The 17024-nt window shown below is 42.2% G+C and overlaps 1 protein-coding gene across 1 annotated transcript in view; it reads right to left on the bottom strand.

Moving 5' to 3' along the window:
• Positions 1-1137: 1137 nt before the first annotated feature.
• SUDS3 (SDS3 homolog, SIN3A corepressor complex component) overlaps positions 1138-17024 on the bottom strand; it is a 42789-nt gene continuing 26902 nt past the window's right edge. The window contains exons 8-12 of the mRNA XM_023204495.1: positions 16605-16666; positions 16420-16441; positions 14913-15018; positions 7668-7752; positions 1138-4502 (exon numbers count right to left, since the gene is read on the bottom strand). Coding sequence (XP_023060263.1) covers positions 4404-4502; positions 7668-7752; positions 14913-15018; positions 16420-16441; positions 16605-16666 — 374 coding nt within the window. The 3' untranslated portion in view covers positions 1138-4403. The remainder of the gene's footprint in view (positions 4503-7667; positions 7753-14912; positions 15019-16419; positions 16442-16604; positions 16667-17024) is intronic.

Raw genomic sequence — 17024 nt, 5'->3', positions numbered from 1 at the left:
CATTTGCTAACATTTACAGAGTATTTACGTATGGGGCACAGTGCTGAGCTCTGGGTTTCTAGAATTAAGTCAAGGCTTAGATTGAGCCAGCCTTAAATTTGAGAGTTAGTACTGTTCCAGAGATTGTGAAGATCAGTAGAAAGTGCCTCCCATGAGGGGTTTAAGACAGTGCTTGGCATATACAAAATACTCAAGAAAAGGCAGACTCTATGACATCAAGGGCAAGCCCCATTTGCCTTGGGAACAATGGGGAGGGTGAGCAGGCTGACCTGAATCTGTTTTTCCCCTCCCCATTGAGTCATATCCTTTGCTGCCCACTCTTAGCATTCCTGGTCAATCCCTAGCCTATACCAGGTACCTGGCTCTTCCAAAACAACCATGGAAGGAAGCAGCTCAAGAGCTTGAAGGTTAAGGTACTTAAAACAGAGAAAACTAGTCGGGAGGAGTAGCTGAAAGTCAAAGGGGCTTGTGGGTTCTGGGAATGTTATTTCTTGATCTGGATGCTCTGATAGTTACATGGATGAATTCACTTTGAGAGATTTCAACAACTTCTACAATTAAAACTGCGCACATTTCTGTTATAATTCAAACATTTTAAAAACAGGAACCACCCCTCTCCATCATCTAAAGCATAAAGCAGTCTTTCCCAAAGGGGTGCCACAACTGGGTCACAGGTCCACCAGGTCGGTCACCTGTGGCAGCAGGCAGGCTTGTCGGCTGACCCTGGGAGCAGCACAAATACCATCACTGTTTGGTTAAGATTGGTAGGCACTACCTCAAGGGCCAGGAACAATATCCTCCTTAATCATGCACCAAATGAACAATATCCTCAATCGCAAGTTTATTTCAAGGTTGTTTTTCCACCCAAGATCCATTTTATTCACTTGATTTTTAATTACTTTTATCTGCAACAAGAAGAGAGTGCACAAACATTTAAGGGTCAACACCCCCAGATCGCTCTTTACAAAACTGAGTATTAGCCTGACATCATTCTATATCTTACTCTTCACTGAGAATTAAATGCCTAGAATATCCCTTCCTCTGCCCTAACTTCCTTCCCCCATAAGCAATGGATCAAAAACCTAAAATAAATTTCTATCACTTATCAAGTCAATGGATACAATACAGACTTTATGCTGGTTTTCTCTTTGAAAGTTTATTGTTTTCTTTTTTTTAAAAAAAACCCTACACCTTTTATATTTTACATTCACCTCTCAGAATATTTAATGGTACCCATTAACGATGTTATAAAAAAGACTACCAGCTGCTTGAAATGGCTGCAAATTTACCATGTTCTGGCATTAAAGTGATTTCAACTCTTTGGAAAAATTGGTGTAACAGTAAGCACCGAGATTTCAAATTCCCAGATGAGAAACAAAAAAAAAAATTTAATCAGGAGGAAATTTATTTAGTAAAAATTCAAGGCTAAAGAAATGTTAGAAGGAAGCCAAAACCAAAAAACTATAAAAAATACAATCCTCTCTCCAGAATTAGGTTAAAAAATACAGTCAACCCCACTTTAAACCCCATATTTCTTAGAAAAGCCACCCAGTCCTGAACACAGGGTCTCATACACAAACACATGTAGCTTGATTTGCAGATCAGCCTCTGGGATCGATCTTACACTGGCCCCAGTTAGAAGTTCAAAAAGAAAAATTAGGTAGTCAGACATCTATAAATACTAGTATCCGCATGAATGAAAACACCCTGGCTTTGGTACGGCTACAGAAATCCATCTGGAAATTATTCAAGAGCACATGGTTCAGGGAAAATGGGGTAGGCAGCATGGGGGAAGGGGAACACACAAAACCTCCAAGCAGAGATAAAATGAATATTGGAACACACCCGCAGCAAACACTGTACACAGACTTGAGGCAGATGCCTCTAACACAACACATACACAGGTTCTTGATTAGAATGGTCTGGACCAACCTTTTTCAAAGTAATCACCTGCAGGATATAGTTTAAACTTGGAAATTCATCTGGTGCCCTGGGGTCTAGTGAGAGACAAAGATCTTTTGGAATAATGGCCACCCAGGCTAGAAGCTAACCTCCTCCTTATCTAGAAACCTCAAAGTGTGTTTTCCCCTTTAGTTAGGCTTCTGCCCACCAGAGAAGTAACCCCATTTACTAACAGGGAGGCTGCTTCTGTTCCTGGTCACCACTGAGGCATGTCAGAACGGTTCAACTGCTGATTTTTCATCTCTGGGGTGACAAAGAAAAGATTAAGTCCTCTGGGATTAGAAATGTAATTTACTATGCTGATTCTCAAATGGACTTCTCATCTGCCCCCACTTTCACTAGGCCCAATTAAGGGTTGTGAGGACACCAAGAAGGCAGTAGCGGAGTCGAGACTACGACTAAGGGCATCCTCACTCAATACCTTCAAAAGTCAGAGAGGAGAGAGGGCGAAAGTGCCCATACCCTGGTCTTCAAATAAATAGTTGCTTCACAAAAGTACAGAGGTCCCACCAGAGAAGGCCAGAAAAAGAGGTAACTTGTTGCTGCTTCAATGCAGAACCCCAGTGGTTATCAATACAATCCTCAACAATAAAAACAAACTTTGGTATACCGTTGAGGACAAAACACATGATCACTGAAAAACCCCACCTTCAATGGAAAAATACATGAAATACATCTAATTTCCATCACACGGCACTACATGAAAACCAACAGCTGCATGATATGCGACGTGACATACACATCGTATGTGTAACAGTTCACGAGAGGGAGGTCCTGTCTCACAGCCAAGGCTAACAAACAAGAACAGGTGAAGCCTGTGTTTACAATGAGCTGGGTTCACTGTAGTAAACATAGCAGTCGGGGGTTGGAGAGCAGAGAAGAAACACAGAACCCCAGGCAACTTTTGATAATAGCGTCCTTTATCCTGTTTTCTAAATAAGACTCCAACACCATGAAAAAAAAAAAAAAGAGGAAAAAACAGATAAATTAAAACAAAAATCTATCTGTGTAAGTCTTTACTTGTACAAGTCTGTAAGGTTTGGTCTCTGTAGAGCCAGAACTTCAGAGAAGGTGATTTAATTGTCATCACAGCCCCCCAACTTGCTATGGGGTATGTACATCAAGAGACAACATGAAGAGAATCACTTGAGACCAAATGAATTACTTACAAAGCAAGATTTCCTAGAGTGTGTAAGTTCTACTGATTGCCCATAGAGACGCTAACAGTTGCTCTAACCCCCAAATGTTTAAACATCTCAAGATGGCAACAGGAGTATAGAAAACCCCAACACTCATCACCCAGTGAATCATTTCTCCAATCATGGGAATGAGGGAAGGATGTAGGAAAGGTTGTTTCATCAGGACTCATTAGGGAGGTTGTCAGTCCAGAGGCAGCCACAGCAGAGCTTTCCTTGTCTTCAACCTGGGCCAAATGAAGCTGTGAGTGCTCAGGAACTGACAACAAAGTTCTCCGCAGGTTTGGAATGGCCAGTGTACAATAATGGCATCAGCCACAAGAGTGAAACTTGAATCGTGCATGAGGGTCTACAGATCACTGATGATTGCACTATCAAACTCACCTCCCACCCATAAGAGATTACCCAGATAATCAGCCTGTGGCACCTACTACTACTGCCAACTTGGGAACAAGGGAGAGGAAGGAATTCCAAATGAAAACTTCTGAAATGTTCTAGCTTAAGCTAGAACAAATGTTTGAATAAATCACCTGCATTAAATAACATTTAAAATATGGTACCTTCAGCACATTATAAATATGAAATGTCCCCTCCCCAAACCCCATTTACTTCAGTGCACATAGTCAGTCTCCCAGGCAAGGTTTTCCATCACTCAGCCAGTGGAATGGATGGCGTGCACCAGATGTCACACAAAGCATTTATTTCTCCGAGAAGGCTGAGAGCCAGGAGAATTCATCTCCTTCTGCTAGGACCTCTGCCCCAAGCTTCTGGGGAAATAGTGAATTGGGCTCAACGGGGAAAGTAGCTACGTGATCCACTAATCGGATTCAAAACATGAAAATGCACTGGAGACTGTATCCCTTCCTGCTCTTCTCCATGATAGAGAGACCTAAAGATAATTAATAGAAACAGCTGTCCCTTCAAACTCAGAGGTTTTCAAAAACAAGTATAAGCAAAAAATAAAGAAATAAAAGGAAAGTAAATCAAACCCCCAATACTTCTGAAAGTAAAATAGTCTCCTGGTGACCGATCTCTGGAAGATGTTGAGGCAGAAAAGACTGACAAAGTTGGAAGTGACCGGCCATAAAAGTGTCCTAAGGAATCCACGACAGTGCTCTCCATTTCCAAGGCTGAGTAGCTATTCCCAGGAAGTTAACATTTTTCTATTAAGAAGAAAAGAAAACAAAACAAAAAAAAATAAAACCCACTCCAGAAAAAGGGTCAAGAGAAGAGCACTGCAGAAAGTCAAGCAGCTGAGCGTCGGCGGATCACAAAGAGCCCGCGCTGAAGCTGGCCCAGGTAGATCCTCATCTTGGTGCTGTCACTTGTCTTCCTCACCCAGATCTGCAGGGGAGAGGAAAGGGAACAAGATGAGAAGTTCAATACAGAACAGCAAATCCCCCACACCATCAAAATATCGGCACGAGTGAGACGCAGGCAGAAAGCTGGTAGCCTCTTGCTGGAATAAACTGTCTCAACTTGTGAGGACTTCATAAGCACCTCTGACCTCGGGCCATCTAAAGGCATGCTTCTGGGAACAGGCATCAATCAGCCTTGAACTCACTTCTCGGCCATCTCTCTCACACCTGTGATTACAAAAATGGAAAGCACTGCAACCTTGGGTTCCATTTCTGCCTTGATCTTGAAGATGCTTTTAAATTTGGTTTGATTACTGCGTTATCAACACTCGAGACATCTTTTCATAAACATAAACTTTCAATCAAATTTGGAAGTATTTTCCTTGCCCCAAGGGACTTCCACATTATATAAGCTCTGGTTTCCTGGCAATGAAGGCTAATGGTTGTGCAGAAAAAGGGGGAAAAAATACCAACCACAGAAAAATGCCCACTAATGAGCTAAGGCCCAATTAGGATCATGAGAAGGTTGAAGCACTTCCGAGAGTCCTTCCCTCCTCACCATATCCCTCTCCCCCAGACAGTATCAGATTACAGTGCATTTTACAGGGCAGATGCATTCTTCCACTGAATTGAGAATGAACTCTTGCAACAGGGGGACTGCCAGGGCTAACAAGTGCACTCAATAAGGGGCATCCTAAAGCCATGGGTGAGAAGGGGAGCTGCTGCCAGTCACCTGACCCCCTGAGCCAGGGTTACTGAGCTCTGTGTGCCAGACACTGTGCTGATAAGGCTGAGCTTTTTCACCCGCAAGACACCCTATGAAATAACTACTATCATTGGCCCCATTTTAAAGAAGAGGAAACCAAAGCTCAGCAAGGCTGAGTCACTTATCACGATGTGAATTCTGATGTGTCTGACATCAAAGCCCCTGGCTCTTCTCTACCAAAGCAGTCTCTGGCTTCTTCTTGCCTGTTTTTCTGTAACATGCAATTAAATGGAGCCAAAAGCACAGTTTTTTGAAAGGTCTGCATCTCATCCAAATATACAAGTTTACAGATTTATCTCCTCCTTCCTGGACTCAATTTTCAGGTTTTAAAAAAGCTTATTCTCAGTTTCATCTCAATTTCTTTAATGTGATTATTGAGCAGTAGAGACTTTAAAGTCAAATGCACTGGCTTAAAAATTTAAAAAGTTAAAGACCTCACATGACACTAGGCCTCCAAGGGACCTTGCAGAATCATTTTAAACAAAAAACTGATCCCAAGAAAAGCTAAGTCAGGGAGTCATCAACACACTCAGAGCTACCCACCAAACCTGCATGGAGTCAAGCTATGCTAAAGCCAAGTAGCTCCAGTATCACCCAGAATGTGATCTGAAAAATGAGCTGGAACACTTCCAAGAAATGAGAATGGTTTCACCATTGCCAGAGTTGCGTATCTTCAGTGCACTGAAGCTTCTTCCTTCCAGGAGACATGTTTCAGTGTCACCATTTCTTTGTCAGATCTCACTGACACTCTATTATGTCAAGACGTGACAATATTCGGCAGAGAGAGAGAAAAACAATCTAACTTGCATTTCTATTTTTCTGAAAAATCTTGAGGTATCACAGAGGAGAATAATGCACTGGTTCTGAAGTTAGGGTCAGGTACTAGAAGGCCACAGGGGCTTGCAGAACCACCCAGCCAGCCAGGAGCAAATGCTTATCATGAAATCGTGACACCTCTTGGCTGAGGAACAGGTCTCTCTATTAGCTTCCCTGTTCTGGTTCTGACTTGGCTTGAGGGAACTCACAGATCCTCAGCCCAGAGAAGAATGGCATTCATTTATCTAGAAGGCTCTCAACTTCTAAGTAAACAATCATTTTGTAAACTAGTCACATTTCAGGGCATTTTCAATTCAGGAAGCTGGAAGAATAGAAGAGGCTTAAGTTATTTCATAATCCAGTTTCATCAGATTTACTGTGCACTGGCACAAATAAGTTACAGAGGGTAGACACATAAAAAAATCAATTTCTTTGCAGACATTTGTGGACTGATAAAAGATCAAGCCAATCCAGCTATTAAAGTTTTTAACTTTTTTTAACTAACAATGTAAGTTACACATTGCGGACATACTCCTCATGAAGGGCCACTTGGAGAACTCAGAGGGCAGTCACATCATCCTCAGGTGTAACCCTTTAAGTTGACTTTAAAACCAGACCCCATCCTGCAGGAGTGTCTCGAGGAGACCAAAAACCAAGGGCATGAGCCTGGCAACTTGTTTTGAGGCACAATAGGACATCTCAGCTAGGAAAGATGGCAGGCAAGTGGCGTGTGGGTCATTTCAGGTCAGCACTCATTTAGTGAGCACTTACTGGGTGCTAGACGCTGTGCCAGGTGCCTCACTTAATCCTCACAGCAAGAAACAAATCTACTGGTATGTGTGAAAGTTCTAGAGAAACAAAACCAAGATGGAGTATGCTCCACAGGCAAGCTCCATTCTCAGTAGATGGTTACCTTAAAAAGCAGCAGGAGTTGGCTGGGCACGGTGGCTCACACCTGTAATCCCAGCACTTTGGGAGGCTGAGCCGGGTGGATCACGAGGTCAGGAGTTCAAGACCAGCCTGACCAACACAGTGAAACCCCATCTCCACTTCAAAAAAAATACAAGTTAGCCGGGTGCGGTGGTGGGTGCCTGTAATCCCAGCTACTCAGGAGGCTGAGGCAGGAGAATCACTTGAACCTGGGAGGTGGAGGTTGCAGTGAGCCAAGATAGCGCCACTGTACTCCAGCCTGGGCAACAGAACAAGACTCTGTCTCAAAAACAATAAAAATTAAAATAAAGAAGCAGGAGTTGAATGTACAGACACCAACTTGCTTTTTGTTCTTTCCTGGAATCTAGCTCTGTGGTTCCCAAATCAGTGGCTATACAGGGAGTTCACAAACATCCCATGGAATGGACAAATCTGCATGCATTGTAGTCAAGCAAATATAAGGGCTTTTCAAGGATGATTTTGACAATGTGCAATTTCTGCCTGACTTTAGAATCTAACCCACATAGAAGACGTGACCCCACTGTACTTCCTTGGTGGCACTTTCATTTCAGGTTTGTCCTATCAACACTTCGCAGTACACGTTTTGCTTTCCTAAAGGTGAGGAAGTATGGTTCCCACCTCATTGGCTCCTACAGAACTGATCACGCAGCTCAGTTTCTGGTTGTCCTTTGACTCCAGATAGATGGCCTGGCTCTTGTGGTACCTGACAAAAACAAGGCACATATTTTTTAAAAGGGAAGGACAGAGAAAGTAAAAGCCAAACAAAATGAAAACACCATCACAACAAAAATTATAATGAAAGAAATCTTAATAATTTACATTTGAGGACTAGCCTGGATTTCCAATGAAGGTTAATTTAAAGGCTTCCATCCTTAGATGAGAAGACCACCTAATCTTCTTTGGGATCTACAGCTTATACTCCTTGGTCCCTCTATGGAGGGGAAAAAAGAGGCTAAGGAAAGGGGTTGGAAAACTATATATTTTTCCCTTTTTTTGGACTATATGACCCAGTACAAAAAGTAAATTAAAATTTTTTAAATAAAAACTCTGTTCCCCCTTTCTGGCGCCACCCCAGAACACTGAAGAAGGCTTGATAGACAAAACAAATAAATAGGCTTAAGCAACTGTTATTTATTTTCTATTTGTCCAAGTCAGTCACCAACAAGGAGGAGGGCTGACTTCAACCCTTTAGTCACTCATTCAAAAATACTCATTAAGCACTTACTGTGTACCACTGACTATGCTGGTGGTTGGGGACAGACAGTGAGAAAAGCCACAAGGTCTCCACTATCACACAGCTTCAAATACACTGGGGATAAAGAACATTAAATAACCACACCTGGTATGAGCTAATCAGGCGAAGTTCCAAGTGTCTATACCAAAGGGTATTTAATTTGGACATTTGGGAAAGCTGCTTTGAATAATGTAGGTAAGACAAACACTCCCCTTTCAACTCCTGCATCTACTGTCGACCTATAGCGTAGGGCCACTTCTTATTTCTACACGTTCAGGGACAAGGTCAAGGATGAAAGTGAAGCTGCTGGGGTCCAAAGCCCAGATGGACAACAGTGGCTGCCACAGGATGAAGGAGCCCCTGCTGGATTACAAGACTTGGAAATATTAGCGGAGCTGCAGCCAGCAACTCCTGCCTGGGCCAGCCCCACATCGGTTAATAACATAAACTTTGGTTCATTTTGGCTGCAAAGATCTGGCTAACCAGACCCATAAACTCGTGTAAATTCAGCAAAATGCATCTCCCAGCAAAGTATGATGGCTTATTCTGTTTTGCTGGTATAACAAAATAACCTACTGCCAAGACATCACACACAGTACAGGATGCACTTCACTCCCATGATGAACTTTTTCCAGTCTAGGGTCTCAATTCTCTCTAACCTGCTACTTATGAACTGAAAACTCAGGTTTTCAGGTCAATGTACTTTCTGAAAATACTGTTAAAAGAAACAGAATTTTAGGCCGGGCACAGTGGCTCACACCTTTAATCCCAGCACTTTGGGACGCTGAGGCAAGCACATTACCGGAGATCTGGAGTTCGAGACCAGCCTAGCCAACATGGTGAAACCCCATCTCTACTAAAAACATGAAAATTAGCCAGGCGTGGTGGCAGGCACTTGTAATCCCAGCTACTCAGGAGGCTGAGGCAGGAGAATCACTTGACGCCGGGAGGCAGAGGTTGCAGTGAGCCAAGACCATGCCACTGCACTCCAGCCTGAGCAAGAGTGAGACTCCATCTTAAAAAAAAAAAAAGAATTTTAAATTCAATTAGAACAGCAAGAATGGTTTAAATGCAAGTTTTAAAGTTGCTTTCGGCTCTATATTAGTTGGTAAACTGGCAGGGAACCTTCATTATGCTAAACATGTACTATCACAAGGTCCGAACTCTACAATGCCTAAGAAAAAGCTAAGTTCATACTAACACTCTAACACTTCCCCTGATTTCTCTCTCACATCTGAGCTTGCTCTCCTATGTAAATAGTCATGTCTTGAGTAATGGTTAAAATAAAAATACAGAGGGAGAATACTCACAGTTATTCTAAAGGGACTATAAGTTATTAAAGAGATAAAGACACAAAATAAAATGTAACTACCCTCAAGTCATTCTGATACAACTTTCTAAACACTTTAATAAAGAAAGGTCATGGATGTGGTGTAGAATATTACGAGTGTGGAAACATGCTCAATATGCTGCTAACAAAAAACAAAACTATGTCCACTATGTTCCTGTGTTTATGATAAAACATACACGTTACAGCTGGGTGCAGTGGCTCATGCCTGTAATCCCAGCACTTTGGGAGGCCGAGGTGGGTGGATCACTTGAGGTCAGGAGTTCAAGACCAGCCTGACCAACATGGTAAAACCCTCGTCTCTACTAAAATTACAAAAATTAGCCAGCACAGTGTGGGTGCCTGTAATCCCAGGTACTCGGGAGGCTGAAGCACAAAAATTGCATGAACCCAGGAGGCAGGGACTGCCGTGAGCTGAGATCATGCCACTGCACTCCAGCCTGGGTGAAAGAACGAGACTTTGTCTCAAAACAAAAAAAAAATCTGGCCAGGTATGGTGGTTCATATGGTGGCTCACACTTGTAATCCTAGCACTTTGGGAGGCCGAGGTGGGCAGATTGCCTGAGCTCAGGGGTTCGACACCAGCCTGGGCAACAAGGTGAAACCCCATCTCTACTAAAATACAAAAAATTGGCCGGGCGCGGTGGCTTACGCCAGTAATCCCAGCACTTTGGGAGGCCGAGGCGGGCAGATGATGAGGCCAAGAGATTGAGACCATCCTGGCAAACATGGTGAAACCCCGTCTCTACTAAAAATACAAAAATTAGCTGGGCATGGTGGCACGCACCTGTAGTCCCAGCTACTTGGGAGGCTGAGGGAGAGAACAGCTTGAACCCGGGAGGTGGAGGTTGCAATGAGATAGCACCACTGCACTCCAGCTTGACAATAGAGCAAGACTGTCTCAAAAAAATATAAATAAATAAGTAAAATACAAAAAATTAGCCGGGCATAGTGGCGTGCGCCTGTAGTCCCAGCTACTTCGGAAGCTGAGGTAAGAATCACTTGAACCCGGGAGGCGGAGTCTGCAGTGAGCCAAGATTGCACCACTGTACTCCAGCCTGGGCGACAGAGCGAGACTCTGTCTCCAAAAAAAAAAAAAAACCACATGTACATGTTACATGTGTATCTGTGTATCATATCCTCACAGAGACCTTTTGAAGAAAAGAGCTGACTCTGGAAGGCTAGTCCAATAATTCTCATGAGATGCATTGTATTTTCCTTCAGTTGTACCTTGAACCCAAACCCAACACATTTAACTGACTTAAAAGTGAACACCCGGAATAAATGATGCAAGCTGGTCTATTACCTCCGAGAAGTGGTCTGGAACTTGGGAATGTGGCCACCTCCCAGATCTGCCTCCTCTGGAATCACTGAACAGTGGTGGCCTGAATGTCCACCATTGGTCCCCATTTGCTCCAAAGTAGAGGTGGCCAACATGCTTCCCAAAGCAGCCAACTTCCAAACCAACTGATCCCCAGGTCCCCGCTGAACCACAGTCTCTGTGACCTTCAAGGGATCCTCATGCACTACACGATGTCTTGGGGAACCACTATCCCTAGATTTCAAATCTATTAGATTATTTGAATTCTCTGAAAAGTCCTTAGATATTAAAGTGTGCAGGGCTCATACCTGTAATCCCAGCACTTTGGGAGGCTGAGGCAGGAGGATCACTTCAGTTCAGGAGTTTGAGGATAGCCTGGGCAACATAGCAAGACCTCATCTCTACTAAAAATCAAAAAAATATTAGCCAGGCATGGTAATGGAGGACTGTAGTCCCAGCTACTCGGGAGGCCAAAGCAGGAAGATTGCTTGAGCCAGGGGTGTCAAGGCTCCAGTGAGCTATAATCACACCACTGCACGCCAGCCTGGGGGACAGTGAGACCCTGTCTCAAAAAAAAAAAAAATAAAGCGTTCATGCAGGGGGGTTTTCAAGATGAAACCAAAAAGTACGTGACAACCTTAACATACAAATTTATTTTTTAATTTCTAACGAAAAATCAAAGGGGGGAAGAAATTTAAAAATACGTTTAGATATAAAATGTGCTGTGAAGCAACATCAATAGGGTAGTAAAAATGTGTTTTTTTTTTTTTTTTTTGGCCAATTAACCTGTTTTACAAGCTGCAACTCAGCTGCTGAAAAAAGATATTTAAATAGCCTCAAAGAATATGCCCCAAATGTCAAACTGACTTTATTACTTTGTTACTAATGGAAATTCTGACCTGGGAATCTCTACAATTAAGTTCTTAAAGCTTTGAACCACTACTATTAAACCCAACAAAACTAGAAATTACCACTACTGTACTATTTTCGAAAAGCAATTTCTTAAGAAGGTGGGCACAAAAGTGGGGCAAGGAGGTAGGAAAAATAAATTAATTTTCTATCCTACTGAGAAATCCTGGTATTAACACTTCATTTCCCCAATAAGTGAGTCCATGTTACAGAACCTCAAGGAGTCCCAATTCTTCTAGTAAATATTCACTGTGTTAAGTCTTTTGTGTCAACCGAAGGCTGGAGGGGAAAATGCACTTGGGCAAGCGGGTGGCTTCGTTTCTGACTCACAGGCAGCCCCTGATTTAAATGAGGAGAGAAAAACAGAAGTCCACCCGTACCATCTATTAGTTATTTTCAAATACTTACTTTTTCACAGTATTTTTTGAGAGGTCATTAGTCCAAATCAAAACGTGAGGGAAACTTACATAGCATGATATAGAATGCCTTAAAAGCAGTATAAGACCAAGGCAAAGGGAAAACCCTTATCTTTCAAAATGAAAGGGAGCTTGGCAAGTATTCACACCAAGACGCGATGCCTGAATCCCATTTGTTTTGCTGAAGTCATTTAAAACTCAGCAAGACATCTTCTGCCAAAAATATGGCTGCACCAAAATACTCCACACGCCTGGAAAGAGCATAAAGCAACGTAGCTGATCTCTCAGCCACAGGCCACCACGTCTGCCAAAGAAAGAAAAACAAAACCTCCAAACTGATACAAAAGCCAAACATGAGCCTGGTGAGATGGGAGAGGCTGGCCCTGCACCAGTGAGCAGCTCAGCCAGTATTCCCAGGAACACTCTTTAATTGTCACTGGGGAAGAGAGAGACCCACCTTCAACAACTGTATTATGATCTCTGACTGCCAAGGCCAATGAAAAGTATACGGAATAGAGAAGAAAACACTCTCACAGTATATTTAACAAGAGAATAAGCAATTTCAATTTCACTGAAGAAGTAAAATGCATCCAATGACGTTATTTTCTACGTTTCTGCTGCTGATGTAAGAAAGATGGTGAAAATTCCTTCAAAATGCTTAGGAGTTCTAACACATCAAATCTGACCATTTTGTTTACATTAGGAAACACCGGACACTGTGGATCCTTTCTTTAAAAAAACAAGAATTTTATTTTTACTGCATTTTCACCCTCAAGACATGTCTCATCATGTCTGAGGATTAAGCTTAGAAGGAGGAAGATTCAAAGCAACACAATTAACAAAATGAACATGACTGGAAATATCACATGGCTTTAAGACTCATAGATCCGTAAAAATGTTAGTGATAAATCTCATCATTTTCAAAGATGGTTCTTATGTGTGGGCTTGATCTTTAAAGGTTATTTGGTTTTCATTATTAGAAACATTTTTCATCTCATTTTGCCCTTCTCGGTGTTAAGCTGTTAGAGCCTGCCACCTAGTGGCGACGTGTTCTGAGACATAATGTTAAGATACAACACAAACCGACCTTTCTGAAGAAGGCCAAAGAAAACCAAATCAGAGGGGAAGAAGTCATCAAGACCAGCCTTAGCGATAAAGTGAGCCTCCAGCAGCTACTGGGTAATTAACTCACTGCAACTTAGCAGGTGGAAATGATTTCTTTCAGGCATGACAAGAACCCTAAGCATTTTTGACAAGTACAATGTTATCAAGTAACCAACCTAATACAATGCTGGGCTTTTTTAAGAATTCAAAATAAATAACCATTACCCCAATTTTGGAACTTTTGGTTAGATACTGAAACTCAAAGGGTCATTACATAAACATTATAAATGATCATTACAGACACCTTATAGTAACCCAGAAAAACATTCTCAATACAACCAAACGGAAAGGCAAAGCAAACCATATGTCCACTATGACTATTTATGAATAGAGAGTATGCCTACATATGGACAAAGAATAAAAAGAAATACATCAGAAAGAAAAGACCTGAGAAATGATGGCAGTATCCATTTCATACCCAGCAGAAAGTGTTAATACAGAAGAAATGTTTGTTGAACGAACAAAAGTATGAGCTTTTAAGGTTCTTCCATACTGTTTTGCCATTACCTTTCCAATGAAAAATGCTAGGTGGTCTGAAGGTTTCAAAGAGTCTTCAGTGTAAACTAGGAATGCAGCAGGACACGGTGGCTTATGCCTGTAATCCCAGCACTTTGGGAGGCCGAGGCAGTCAGATCATGTGAGGTCAGGAGTTCAAGACCAACCCGGCCAACACGGTGAAACCTCGTCTCTACTAAAAAAAAATACAAAAATTAGCTGGGCGTGGTGGCGGGTGCCTGCAATCCCAGCTACTCGGGAGGTTGAGGCAGGAGAATCGCTTGAACAGAGAAGACGGAGGTTGCAATGAGCTGAGATCACACCACTGCACTCCAGCCCAGCGACAGAGCAAGACTCCATCTCAAAAAACAAAAAACAAACTAGGAATGTTTTAGGATACAGCTCCCCCAAGCAAGTATCCTTGACCACTTCTGCAGCAGGATCATGTAAGAAAAAAGGGTATGTGGCATCAAAACACATCTAATAACATCTTAGAAATTCACAGTGTACATTAGCATATCACAGGACCCAAAGGGTGCTACAAGGGAGAAACCCACTTATCTTAATTAACATGATCATCCCCCAAACCTATATGACCACAAAATCCTTTAATCCGAAGAGCACCTATTAACTTTAGCACACAGGGGCAGAGTTAAGAGGGGTCACAGGGGGACATATACCCCAGCCCCAGTTGGCAGGGGCACCATACCAGATAGCAGCCTGCAAATTCTAGTACAGAGATAGCAGAATGGAGAAGGAAGGGGAGCAGAACATGGTTTTGGGAAACACTGCTTTCAAAGATCTACCAGAAGTATTGGTTAAATGACTGCTAATACATTTTTAATGGGTTTCTACTTTTAGTTCTATGTAAGTTTAACAGCAGCCATGCTCTGAAATAACTACAATAGCCCCAGCCCTCTTTCCAAGTGGTTCGTATGAGACTTTTACAAGTAGTCCAGGTTTTCCCATAACATACCATCTTTTGTCATAGTACAGTTTGCCATCTTCTATCCGAGCTTCAAACCTCTGGGCTGGAGATTCCGCGGGTGTCGCAGGCAAGTGCTCAGGAGAGGATGGAGATGCTGGAGGAAACCAACACTTACATGACTAAGAATGTAACCAACACATGCGAGTCTACCAGTTAACATGCTTTAATTGAAACACTATCAGAATGTGGTAATAATCATCGAGCCCTTACAGTAATAATGCATGGGAATTCAGCAAAATTCTTGTATATTCCATCTAAACTTGATCATCAAAGCAACCCTGGGAAGTAGGCAAGGCACAGATTAACCTCATCAAATGGAAGAGACACCTGGGCTTCAGAAAGATTAAGGTCAAATGTGCAAATATATAAGATCACTTAGAGTAGGACTAAAGCCCTGGTGATCAAAGGGCAAGTATTATGAAAATCTCTTAAAAATGCAATCATTTTCAGCAGGGTGCAGTGGCGCACGCCTATAATCCCAGCACTTTGGGAGGCCGAGGTAGGTGGACCACGAGGTCAACAGATGAGACCATCTTGGCCAACATAGTGAAACCCCGTCTCTAGTAAAAACACAAAAATCAGCCAGGCATGGTGGCGCACGCCTGTAGTCCCAGCTACTCGGGAGGCTGAGGCAGGAAAATCACTTGAACCTGGGAGTCGGAAGTTGCAGTAAGCAGAGATCATGCCACTGCACTCCAGCCTGGCGACAGAGTGAGACTCCGTAATCCAAAACAGGAATCATTTCAAGAACTACTAAATTTACACACTCACACAACTCCCTCACCCCCTCCCCATCATGCATGCCTCAGAAGGTCAGGACGTCTCTGTGGACCGCAGAGGCCCCCAGGAAGACATTATCCAGAAAAAGAAGACTCTTGTTTTTCTTCCACAAGACTCAGGAAGTAGAGGGATGTGTGAGTAATCACGGCGCTTTAAACAAAAAAAGATGTCACCAATTCAGCATTCTAGTTGGCAACTAGCACTGATGATCTCAAGTGCTGTTCTAGAAGGAACAACTAAGAATACTGAGCTGGTTGGTCTCTTCTATGAACTGCGAGTCAGGGCAGCCTTCGAATGCCTTACCAGAGTCAGAGTCAGGCCATGAAAAGCCACTGGAGCAGAACTGCCTAGGACTTGGCTTTAGAAAGCCAGTAATACTTAAAATCCTGGTTTCATTTTCAAAAATGGATGTGTACTTAAATCTTATGCCTGATGCCTACACAGAAGGAAACCTTTGCCAGCCAATCAAATGTCTCTTTTACAATAAACCCTAAGAAAAAAATAAAAATAACAAAGCAGAGGTTAGAAAAAAAAAAAAAAAGAAATCAGGGAGGGGTGTAGTTAAGGTCCCCTTCAGTTTTCGTGATGTCTACTCTTAGGCAAATGATAAACATTTCATTTTTGAAAATTGCAACAATTTCCTGACAGGTATTCACATGCTTTTCCAACAACATGATAAAAAGATTGCACAAATGCCAACACATCATGCACTCACCTGGTCTCTTGGGTGACTTAAGCTGTAGGAAGAATAACAACAAAAAATCTTAGAGAAAATCATTTCAGATGCAACTTCAGGTGTCAAAGGTATCACAATGGTTTAACAAGTAACATGTTAACAAAGGAAAGCAGAAAACCACATAAGCCTGAGTTTTCAAATAAATCAAAAGATCCAAACTGTACCTTATTTAATGTTCTCAGATCCTCCATGATCTGTTCATCTGTTAACAAATAGTTTAGCTGGGGTGTTGAGAGTTAAAGGACTCTGTGTGAAAAGTACAGTTTCCAAGCAAAGAGTAATCAACAAAATGGTACCAGTATTTTAGAATTTACAAAGTGTGATTTTGTTAAATGATGTTTCTACAGTAACAGTTTGCTTCTTAGAAATTTATGATTCTCCTACTAAATGTCATGGTACTTGAATACATAAAAGAATTCACATCCCCCACTGCTAGGATGAGAAGGTGGAATGAGCTTCGTTAGGCATCTACAATAATACAGCACAGGAGACAGTAAAAATAAGAATTTCATCATGAATATATAAAGCGCTTTTGTTCCAAAGATCTAAAGACTTGCACAAACACACACACCCAAGGTAAGGCT

Source organism: Piliocolobus tephrosceles, chromosome 10 (genome assembly GCF_002776525.5).
Source record: "Piliocolobus tephrosceles isolate RC106 chromosome 10, ASM277652v3, whole genome shotgun sequence".
In the NCBI taxonomy this organism is placed as follows: Eukaryota; Metazoa; Chordata; class Mammalia; order Primates; family Cercopithecidae; genus Piliocolobus; species Piliocolobus tephrosceles.
Note: the sequence above shows the minus strand (reverse complement) of the source record. Positions and strands in the feature narration are given on the sequence as shown.